Raw genomic sequence first — 12,438 nt, 5'->3', positions numbered from 1 at the left:
CTGTCACAGACTGACAAGAGCACAATCGAATCATCTCTAAAGATGGACTATAATACATTAGGAAAAAAATACATCAAAACCTTACAGATAATTCGGACAGTAATTTTAACACTAAGTATGGCCATTGATCATGCGAAAATAATTCCAGTAACACTATTATGAACTTAACTTTGATGTTAATGATATAGCTATGCCATCCTACTCTAAAAATAATAAATGCCCAGGCTTAGACACAATAACTAATGAAATGTTAAAGAATGGTGGTAATGAGTTGACTGCAACTTCATATAAAATGTTTAAAAGATTTACAGAATTGCAATGTATACCCAATGAATGGAATACAAGTATAATTATACCATTGTTTAAAAAAGGTGACATAAAAGACCTTAATAATTATAGAGGTATCACCTTAAATTCTTGTGTTTCAAAGGTATATAATAGGATTATCGCCCAAACAGTGTCGAATTTGTGGAACACAATTTATTAGGTGAAGTCCAAGGAGGATTTCGCAAAGATCACAGACGTTGCGAAGTTCACATCTTCACTCTTAAAAGTATTATTGCAACAAGGCAAGCTGAAGGGAAAAAACATACCTTGTTTTTTTAGATTTTAAAAAGGCATTCGACACTGTTTGGAGTGATGGTCTTATTAATGCTATAAGCCGAATCTGTATTAAAGGAAACTTGTTGAACATAATTGAGAACTTTTATACAGATGTAGGATGCAAAGTAATATTTGGCGATGTGGAAACTGAATATTTTGATATAGACGAAGGTGTAAAACAAGGTTGTACACGATTTCCCATTCTTTTTCAATATTTATGAATGAATTGTATGCTATGATTAAAAACAAAAACCAAGGTGTAAACATAATAATTATATTTAATGTTAAAATAAGCAGTCTGTTTTTGGGAAGATGATGTGTTACTTGCAGATAAATGAACGAGACCTGAATTTACTATTAGAAACTGCGGGAGAATTTAATATTAATGGAAACTCGCTTTTAATTATGAAAAATCCAATGTTTTAATTACAGGGTAACAATTAACGTACATAGGAAATGGCGATTCGGGAATGGTTATATTTCTGAAAGTGAAGCTTATAAATACAGTATCTCGGAGTACACATTTCTCGATCATTATCCGATACACAACACACAAATGAAGTAGTCAAAAAGGGCAACCACATTATTGCATATATTAGGTCAATACTAACTGAACAAGCAGACTTTAACAGATTCCATTACGGGGACATGCTATGGAAAACTATTGGATTGCCTACTTACTTAATTACGCAAGCTCAGTTTGGTTTTGCAATGGAAAAACATTACAAGAAAAAATTGAAAACATGAAATACCAAATGGCAAGGTTTATACTTAAAGCCCAAAGGAATGTTGCTAAAGATGCATTATACAGTGAATTTGGATGGCAAACTGTTACCTCAATTCAAAATGATTTTAGGGTCCAATATTTTCCTAGACTAAAAAATATGGAAGATAACAGGTGGACTCATTTACTTTTCAAAGCAATTTTTATGTTCAGAAAAACTTAAAATGGCAATGGTTATCCAATATAAGAGATACTTTAACAAAAGTCGGTTTAATTAATAAGTTTAATCAGGAACCTGCAACTGGCTAGATCAGGCAATTTAGAAAAGAAAAATAAGAACAATGATGATAAAAAATGGCTTATTAGAGCTCAAAGTAAATCATCATTGTCAGAATATTTAATGTATAATGGAAATCCACACTTTGAACAGTATTTGCTGGACAAATGAAACTTCAAATACATTAGTATAAAATTCAAAGCAAAATCCAACTTGTTAGATCTTGAAGGCCGCAAACAATCATGGTCTAATCATAACACAGGCACATGCAAACTATGTACTGATTTAAACCTAAAGGAAACTGTAGAACACTTCTTATTTGACTGTACTAAATTAAATTTTATTAGAGATATTACATATTCAGTCTTCATGAAAATGGATCACAGCAATTTAAACGTCACCGTATGCTTGATGGTATGTATATAGAAAAGTTAGGACAAATTTTTGATTTCTATTGTAAAGAATATTTAATTAATGCATAGATCTTTGATTCTATCTACATTACCCTCCCAAACAAATTAAACTGTACTTTAGTTTTTCTCACTCTTAGTAGTTATGTTTAATTAAGTTGTTTGTTATTAAGCCATTATTTAATGTTATCATTATTTATTATTTAGTACACACTTAAATTTCTCTTTGTCATTTGAATTGTTTAAAAGAAAAAAAAGGGGGCGAAAAGGGGAAGGAAAAACAACGGTGGGCAGGAATAAAGAGGAAGAAAGAAGGAAAGGAAGAAAAAAATTATTATGTCACTTTTGGTAAATATGGTTGTCATTCTTCAAATGACAAGGACCTTTTTTAGGCATGTTTCAAATTTAAGACCAACAAATGAACATGTCTTAAGTGCAATGGCTGAGTAATTCACTGAAATTTGGACTGCCCCTTTCGCCTAGGCTCCGCCTTGACAAGTTGGACAGCCTATATTTGAGCGTGCATACGTTTCGCGAGCAATGTTTTGAAACACATTTCCTGGTTACGGTTCATTATGCAAATTATCGCGCTTGGCTAATCCCGCTAGTCTAAACGCCCGGCAAAGTTAAGCCGGACTTGACGTTGAGCCGGGCTTAACTCAAGCCTGGCTTATCTCGAAGTCTGAACGTAGCCTAGGCCTGATGAGCATTTGGTGGCGAGGAACACATCAGACTTCAAAGGCATCACGCAAACGTTCAGCATTGTTCTTGGTTCATTTGCATAGCGCTGCGTGCGCGTAGCTTTTTCGAGTGATCTCCTCCTCAATAATACCTCCATGGTACTACAAATACAACTCACTGAATATCATCAATGAATTTAACCTCGTTTTTAAAAGCTGTTTAAGTAACTGATTAAAATCTAACAGTAGAAACGGATTCTTGGAGCACATGTACCGTAAATGTTTTTTCTTTCATCATGTACGTGATGTTTATACTAATAATAATTTTAAAAAAAAATTCCTGTACTCATCTCAAACTATTTCCAAGTTTATTGCTATAACTGCAAAAACAAATCTTCACTTTTTTACAAGGATTATATTACTATGCCAAATCAATCACAAAACAAATATTCATCAGTATATTTACAAATTATCATTATTTTCATAAAATACATATTATATTATACAGTAACAACAAGGACTATACAGATTAAAGTCCAATCCAATCCAAATTTTGATATTTAAACACAGCATCCACTTGAATTAGAAGATTATTATTGTTAACCCTTTTTGTAAAATAATAAAAGTGATACACAACACAGGCGATATTAAATCTTGTATAACACAAGTAGAACACAGTATAAACAAAGGTTAAATATTGTACAGTAAAATATGACAATATGATCGTTTTGTATCATCTGAAAAAAAAACTATAGTTGTCCCAGTAATTATTAAAGAATGTTTTACATAACAATTAGTATTTTCAGAAGGAAATTAAATGAATGAGTTCCAAGATGGAATGTTTCAATACATTCTGTAATTTAATCAGTTATTTTCATCAGGCTTTACCCCAAAAGGTATGCAAGCACTTTTCCAAAAATAAAAGACTATGATGTAGCTTTTGGGAATTCTCGTAATAAGCAGTTATCCTCACACTAAGGATGCCGATGTAGCCGTCGGCCACAACTATTAATGCTTGGTGTTATAAATTTAGCTGTTTAAAAACAACCAAGTTTCTCTATAATATCCCAAATTAATGCCAATAAAAGCCTCATTCCAGTGTACTTGTAAAGACCATAATCACAAATTTACAAGTCCAGGAAAGTCTTGCAGAGCCCAGCAAATCAGTGATCACAACTTTCCAAGTCATGATTTTTAAAAGGAACTCGTAGACCTCTACGGGGGCACTTCAAATAAACTTTTAACAAAAAAAATTGTAAAGAATTTATTGGAAACTTTTAAAACAATAGAGTTTATTAAACATTACTTTATGATGTTTAACTTTAGTGAGTAGAAATAAATTCATTAGGCTGTAAATTATGCATTTATCATGCATCTGAAATTGGCGTACACCGTAACAATACTTCCTGCATATTTTCATAGGCTGCATGGGAATGCAAAATAATCCTTCCAGGCTTTCATATATAACTTGACAAAGACATGCAACATGCCTATGTTTATTATGACATAACATCATGGCCATATATAGGCATATCTTGACTATATATGGGCATACAACATTTTTGATAATGTTGATAGTCTGCAGGTTTTATTGTTTTAGTTACTTCGCCGCTAATGATGTAAGCTACACCATAACACCAATGTTCACATTAATGTTGAAGCAGTTATTCTGACACTACCAATGCTCGCAGTATAATCTCATACTTCTCCGCTACATCTCCTTTTAAGTTCAAGTACATGGTACCATCAATTGTAATGTTGGGCTGCAATGGAAACAAAGTAGACATATGAAAATGACAAGTAAAAATAGAATAAAGTAAATAGTAAAATAGAATAAAGTAGTACAACAGTACATGCTTTGGTAATTAGGATTTTTTTCATGTTCTTTTTTTGATAATAATTGATAGTTGATTTGGTAGTACTGTATTATCTATTCTCTCAAGTCGAATTTAAAGTGGGGGCACCACAACATATAGCCATAATATCGGCGCTGGTTCGAACGGCATGCTCGCCTACGGTTCTGGTGGTGGAACAAGTCTACACAATTGGTTCGTGTTCACTTTAAAGAACCCAGTGCATCCTTCAAGAAAAGTATAGGGGCTACCCCAGTGTACTGGTTCATTCAGCCCCTGTCATTGTGGACAGACGAAAGTGCGCCTCTTGCCAGCTGATTGGATATGATGTGACCCTTAGGGGACAAGAAAGTTGTTGACAAGAATGAGTTGGTCCACGACTGTGTGCAATCCAGCCTAGTTAAAGCTGCAAGCCACAGGTTATTCACTACATTTACATTTACATTTTATTCTCTATGTACTTTTTGTGTTTAATTGTATTGTGTTGCAAAAGATTAAATAAATAAAAAATTAGTTCAGATGGTTTGAAGTAGGATGGTTCCATCAATATTTAGCAAAGCAACAAAAAAAAAAAATATATATACCACCACATGTTCTTGTGCATAGAGCAAATATCTTATAAACACAAGATAGCGTTCTCCGCGATTTACGCGTAACAAATAGAAGCGTCGGTCAAGGTTCAAAAGTTTCCCATTTAGCAAGAGGGCGCCATTCATGCGCTATTACCGAAGAGAAAAAGTAATAACTTTTGGAAGAGGGCGTCCTATCTGTTGCCATGGATCTGAGATGGTTCCTGTTCTGCTGTTCACAGGCTGTGTACTGTATGGTCAGATCAGAGCATGTTTCGTACGGAAAAAAAAATCGCCGTCGGTCAAGGGTCAAAAGTTTCCAATTTAGCAAGAGGGCGCCATTCATGCCTTATTACAGAATTTGCACGCGTAAATCCCGGAGAACGCTATCTTGTGTTTATAAGATCTTTGGCATAGAGCCTTAAACTGGCTAGAAATCAAAAATTATTCCTGAAAAAATAAAACTGGCCCTAATTGTTTGAGATTTTTGGTTAGTTTGGTTTGGACAGAACATTTTTTTTTTGTATTTTCCTGCCTAATATAGGTTTCTTTACTGTATGAGTGTTAAATAATAGTAGGTTGAGTGGTTTGGAGTGGAATCTCAGTCACAAGTCACAAATGTCAATTGGAGTCAACCAGTAGATTTTCCTCTTTTTACTTACTTTTTGAAATATTCTATTGATATATTATAATAATTTATAGAAAGAAATAAATGTAATTTGAATGAATGAATCAATATTGGGCTACTAAATGGTATTGGTGCATGTTGAAATTTAAAAGGTCTTATACAGTAATTTTCTGGTGTTTCCAATTTGTCACAAGTCAACTACTTTGATTGAAGAATTTCGAACAATGGAATAGTCTATAAGAATAAACAAAATAATACAAAATAAATGTATAAAAACAAAAGTTAATAATAAATATTTGTAAACTGTGTTTTGTTGTACTTTAAATTTAAACTATAAAACTTTTATTTTTACTTACATCATGGCCTTTAGGAGGTGTCCATGTGATACTGATAGCCTTGCTCTGTCCAGCTTCTACCATGCCCTTCTGTATGTCAACTTGAAAACCTTTAGGTGTGACAAGGTTCAATTGATCAAAGAAAAATTCACCATTCTGTTGAGAAAATAAAAGTAGTTTTATGATACCAAAAAAACTGCCATATGCCCATATATGGGCACAATGCAATATTACACATGGACATAGTAATATATCAAACAAATTTGTCACATAAAATTTGACAGTGTAGACGATGTTTTAGAGAAACACTTTTAGTCACATTCTCTAATGGAGCTGAAGTAAATCTGAGCACGGAGGTAACCTTCTGCCCTTCCCAAAAATGCACTTAGTGCTACAAAGCCTGCTACACACAGCATCGGGGGATAGTAAGCTGATGATTCCATCTCAATATCAATGCCTCAATAAAATCATGCCAATAACCATCAACTTATGCAGTGCGCTCACCTTCTTAAAGTGTATATGATCAACTGTTGATGTGTATGCTGGGCCATCAATTTTGAGTCCTTATAAGACTTAATTCTAACATGAACATACAACCAGCATTAATGTTAAGGCTACAGGTGTTGTAGCCTCAGATTACCAACCAACCACTTGGCTAAAAGTCTAACATTTTTCTTTTTTCTCCATATTTACCTTTTTCTGGCTAACTGCATTACTTCTGATACAGCCCACTTGAATGTCTCTCCTTGCTGGTAAGGTCGTGTCTTCTTTGCAAATGGCATGAAACATCAACAGCATAGGAATTGTGGGGACAACTGGGTTTTTGGAATTATCTGCAAGTAATGATAATGAATATTTGTATCTTTGTTGGTAAAGTTCAAAGATTGGCTATAGCTTACTCTAAAAATTGATTAAAGACAAAAATAAATTATTATTGCATAAACACAGAATGTAATCATATTGACATAATACCTGTCAACAAATAAAATTTTAAAAAAATACATTTGGCTAGGATGTATTTCAATCATTAATTTGATAATGACCACCAACCTGCAACCCCCCCCCCCCCGAACTGACCATTTCAAGGACAGAATGCTAAGGATGAGTTACTGTATATCTTGCAATATTGATTTAGTTTTCTTCCTTAGCCTATTACCAAAAATAAATTCAGTAGAGCCCTGCGCTATATGCCAGATATTTGTGATGCGCACTTAAACAATGCACTGAAGTTCAGTCTTATCTTTATTCGTTGCCCCACTAAACCACAAAATAGTAGAAAATGTAAACAAAATAAATGATAATAATACATTTCACAAGCCCTAAGCTGCTGCCTACCTTCTTCCTCCTCAAGTTGAGGTACAACTGCTAGAGACTCTACAGCAGTGTCGATATCATCTCCACCAGTCACGTACATGGTGTGAGGGTAAGCCTGCCCTTTCAGACAGATTGAATGGGCTTCATGCTTGCCGTACAACTCAATTCGCGCACAATCAGAGAAGTAATTACTGGTGTGGTCGGGAGAGAAATTTACAGCTATTTCTTGTTCTGTACCTAAAGTATATTGATGATTATATTGGAAAAGAGATTAGAGTAGACAACAGGGGGTGCTAACTAGAGCCTTAACAGAGGCGCTGGTTTGAGCCACTCCTCACCAAGGGTTTGGTGGTCGGGTAGAACCAAGTCTTTTCAGGTAAGAACTTAAAATGAGGTCCACTGTATGAATCTAGCTTGTATGCACTTTAAAGGATCTATTGCATCTTTCGGTAGAGTAGGGATTTACCCGCTGCTGCGTTCATTCAGCCCCTGTTGTGGAATGATGTGAACAAGTAGCTAACATAAGTGTCTCTACGGCGGTAAAGCAGTCACGGACCAAACCCATACGCAATTAAGCACAATGACGCTGCAAATTATGGTAATTATGGGGTTATTCTCCTATCTTTACCTACCAAGAGACTGCCAGAGCATGCTGACAACATTTCTTAAATGGTGCAAATTTTGAAAAATAGCTTTTACTCTTTTAATTAGCAATTAAACAAAAACAAATTAAATTAAACTAATATTCTCCTTTTTTGCCAAATTCCAAATATTGGAAATTGGAATTTTTGGTTGGACACCTAGAGACACGAGGTAGCAACAGTACAGTGACAGTACTGACATGTAAATATTACAATTTATGTAGATGTAAAAATTATGCAAATTTTGCATGCAAATTAGTTCATAATACCTACCTGGCTTCAATGTCCCCTCTGATGGCACACAGTCAAAGACATTTCTGCCAGTTAGATTGGCAGTGCCAACAACATTGTTACTTTTCCTGATGAAAGAGGGTAACACCTGTTCATTCACATGACGGTTAAGTGACAGGCTGTCAAGCCGAATACAATAATCCACAGACAAAGAGGATGTGTTCTCAATCTGAAATTTATGAACATTTTGGTTGAGTTCCTAAATTTTACTAATACTTTTAATTACTTGCAAATAAAGATAAAATGTACAAATATTTTTTTTTTTTTTTTTTGGTAATTAGGATTACAAATGTTAAAAATGCAAATGATTAAATACAAATTTGCATTGAAATTTTTTATTTATATTTTGGGATGTCCTAATGGTCCTGGACAAGCACTTAAAAAAAGAACAAGCAATTAGCTAACTGTGTGTCAAAACCTTTAATACAAATATATCATCAGAAATTAGATTAATGTATTCCACAATCTACTAATCTGCTCAACTGATAGTCAGAGTAACATTAAATCGTTATTACCATATTTTACTTCAGTTTATTTATTTAAAAACAAACCTGAAATTTAAAATTGATAATTAGAGACAGGTGGTAGGAGAGAAACTTACAAAATACTTTTAAAACCTTGTGAAATATAAGCAATTAATAGTCAATTGTCTGCCAAAAAGAAAATTAGGATTTTGTTATTTAACTAAAATAAAGTTGAATGCATATGATGGATGTTCATACCTTAAATGTCTCAGTGGTGTCTTCTCCAACTATAACATATCCCATGTCCAAAACACCATCCTTCAGGGATGTACTGACCAATGGCTGAACTCCCTGACCATTTAATGACACGCCAAGTGTGGAAGTAGCACATTTGATGCTTAACACTTCATAATACTGCAATGATTAATTAAAATACAATCAAACACACAAAAAGTAAGTTCAATAAATAACAATAAATAATTAAAGTAAGTAAAAGTAAATACGGTAAGTAAAAATAAATAAATAGTTCAATAAATAACAATAAGTTAATAATAAATCTCACAATATGTTCATAACTGTAGTAATAACTATTTGAAATTTTCTGGAAAGTTCAAAGATGCTCTAGCAGTATGCACTATATAAGCACAACCAATAATAATAATAATAATAATAATAATAATAATAACAATAGCAATAATATTAACAATAGCAATAATATAGAATGAAAAAAACAACAATGATACCATATTTCATAAGACAATAGAAAAAATCTCTTCATAATTAACATAATTAATACACTGTAGTAAACAATTAATTGAAATTTAAGTCACTTTTAATACTTAGAAAACTCTTACCATTTTGCCTGATTTATATGATTTATAAATATGTCAGTTTATAAATCATAATAATAATCAAAAATTTTCATAAATAAAAGTAAAGCGACAAAAAACACAAAGATAAATTTAAAACATGCAATTTACAGAAAATATATCTTTTCACAGCTAGACTAGAAGATAGCAAAATAGATTATACTGAAAATTAGTACAATATTATTAGTAGAATACAAACACAACATGACATGAAATTTAACTCACAACTTGACATGAAATTTAACTCACTTATAATACTTATAAAACTCTTTGTTTAATTTTATACAAATATGTCAGTTTATAATTCATAATAATAATCAAAATTTTTCATTAAAAAAAATAAGTGAAAAAAAAACACAAAGATAAATGTAAAACATGCAATTTACAGAAAATATATCCTCCGGAAACACAGCTAGACTAGAAGATAGCAAATTAGATTATACTGAAAATGAGTACAATATTATTAGTAGAATACAAACACAACATGATTTGAGGTTAAGTAGTGTCGGGAGTTAGTCCCAATCACCTGAGGTATAGTAATAATGTCTACTTACCACTTTGGCTTGCATTGGTGAAAACGCAATGAGCAGTGTGTGAGTGGCATCTGGCGCTAGACCCCTCATTGAATTCAGCAGCAGGAACGGCCCACACGTATCCAGTACACTACTCTTCAACTGGATTTTACAATTAAGATAAAATGTATGCACAAATATAACAGATTTGCACAATTTGTGCCACTAACTTTTTAATCAATCAATCACTCAAACATTTATATTGCGCCAATTCCAAAAAAAATGATCAAAGGCACATTGTACCCTGAGGTTTAGTGAACAAATAAGTCTTTAGGTTTATTTTAAAAGAGTCAAGGGAGGACGAGTCTTTAACAAATGATGGTAGTTCGTTCCAAAGAGAAGATGCTGCACAAGAAGAAGTATGACCACCGTAAAGTCTTAGTACGGAAACAAGGAACAGATAGCAATGATTTGTCAGAAGAATGAAGGCGGCAAGTTGGAAAATATCATGGAACTAGTTGGGTGATATAAGATGGAGCAGAAAATAATAAAGCTTTGTGAAAATGAGGACCTTGAAAACAATTCGCTGTTTAACGGGCAGCGAATTAAGGGCCAAGATTACAGGAGTAGTATGATGACGGCGTGGCGTTAAGTGTACAGAATTTTTTATTTTTTTAAGCCGGTAAAGAAAAGAAGAAGGCAGCCAAAAAAGAAGAGAATTGCAGTAATCGAGTTTTGTCGAAATAGAAACATGAACAAGAGTTTCAGCTGAGTTTTTGTCAAGGCTGATTTGGCAGATATTTCAAAGATAGTAATTAGATGATTTGCAGATGGAACTGATATGCTCGTGGAAAGTAAGCAATTGGTCCAATATCACACAGAGATTTAAGCTGTACAGTATGTTTAAATGTTTGTAACTTCATAAGGATTTTTGCTATCAAATGACCAGGGAAAAAAACTTGTTTAACATTCACAACATAGTTACAATTTCACCACAAGATACAAGATTCTTTTTTCTATCTCCACGGTAGTACTTTTTTCTCCTTGTGCATGTAAAATCAAGACAGTCTCTTGCTATTTTAAACTCCTTGCTTAAAACTTTTTACGTATGTTTTCGTTTGTTAAATAAAAGAAAAAAAATAGGTATAGTCACTGAAATTCAAGTAGGGATTGGCAATTAAATAAGAAAAAAATATATATATGAAAGGATACGTCCTGAACAACATTGGAGATGTTCTGGATTGTGACCGACTTGATGATTCGCTGGCCGATAGAGACATCGTCAAACTCTACAACAGTGCGCCCACTGTTTGAAATCACAACAACCGGTGGCTTGATAGTCGGGCAATGCACCTCCATGTACAGCGTGTTGTGCACACTACATTCAAACATAACAATAATTTAATTCACCAAAGATGTAATATGTGGCAAAGACAAGCCAAACCAGTAACTCGTCGCAAATCATGTTTCAGAGAAAATGACCAAAACATGCTGGAATGTAAAATTTAAAAAAATCTATTTTATTTCACTTAACTAACCTTTATGTATCTATACATCATGCTATGCTGTTGTTATCTACATTTCCAAAGTTAAAACAAGGATTTGATGATAGTTTCTGCATGAGAAATGCCTGAAATCATAAACTTTAAAGGCTGATTTCTCATATATTGTTCTTTTAAACAGCTGTATGTTTAAATGCTTGTAACTTCATAAGGAAATTGTCAGATTTGAATGATTTTTTGTTACCATTTACAGCTCTTATTTTACTCTTTAACGCTGTATTAATAATTCAAAATCAATTTTTTTGCGACAAGTGACTGGTTTGGCTTGTCTTTGCCACATATTTATTTTCTTCTTTGATAATAAACACATTAATAAAAGACTTCTTTCTGATGTAATTAATTTCCTGATCAATGGATCTTTTATTATGAGAAAATTATATATAGCGATGGTATTTCTTATATTTATACCTCAGTCTGTCTTATATTAAATTAGCAATAGCAAAGTAGTTTATAAATATTTTTTAAATATGGTCACCTGTATGGTAATGAGCCAGGATCAACTGGTGTTCCTGTGGCAACAAAGCAAGGTATCGAGTAACTGCTGAATGAATTGATAAACTGACGGTACAATGACCCTCTTGCAGAGGAATAATCATCAGAGCTGTTATAAATAAAGAAGATTGTAGTGCTTGTAGCAACAGAACAATCACCATTCCAATGAGCGAAAAGTGTATTTACTAATTAAACATATAAAAGTATATATATA

The 12,438-nt window shown here is 33.0% G+C and overlaps 1 protein-coding gene across 1 annotated transcript in view; it reads right to left on the bottom strand.

Moving 5' to 3' along the window:
* Window positions 1-3,037: 3,037 nt before the first annotated feature.
* The window catches only part of LOC117115472 (cilia- and flagella-associated protein 74-like), a gene marked incomplete in the record, with an annotated part of 42,994 nt that continues 33,593 nt past the window's right edge, over window positions 3,038-12,438 (bottom strand). Inside the window, 9 exon segments of the mRNA XM_033259291.1 lie at window positions 3,038-4,457; window positions 6,101-6,235; window positions 6,773-6,912; window positions 7,415-7,630; window positions 8,308-8,494; window positions 9,048-9,203; window positions 10,213-10,332; window positions 11,383-11,548; window positions 12,208-12,333. Coding sequence (XP_033115182.1) covers window positions 4,359-4,457; window positions 6,101-6,235; window positions 6,773-6,912; window positions 7,415-7,630; window positions 8,308-8,494; window positions 9,048-9,203; window positions 10,213-10,332; window positions 11,383-11,548; window positions 12,208-12,333 — 1,345 coding nt within the window.

Source organism: Anneissia japonica, unplaced genomic scaffold (assembly GCF_011630105.1).
Source record: "Anneissia japonica isolate Jap-2015-1 unplaced genomic scaffold, ASM1163010v1 scaffold287847_len925385_cov155, whole genome shotgun sequence".
NCBI lineage: Eukaryota > Metazoa > Echinodermata > Crinoidea > Comatulida > Comatulidae > Anneissia > Anneissia japonica.
Note: the sequence above shows the minus strand (reverse complement) of the source record. Positions and strands in the feature narration are given on the sequence as shown.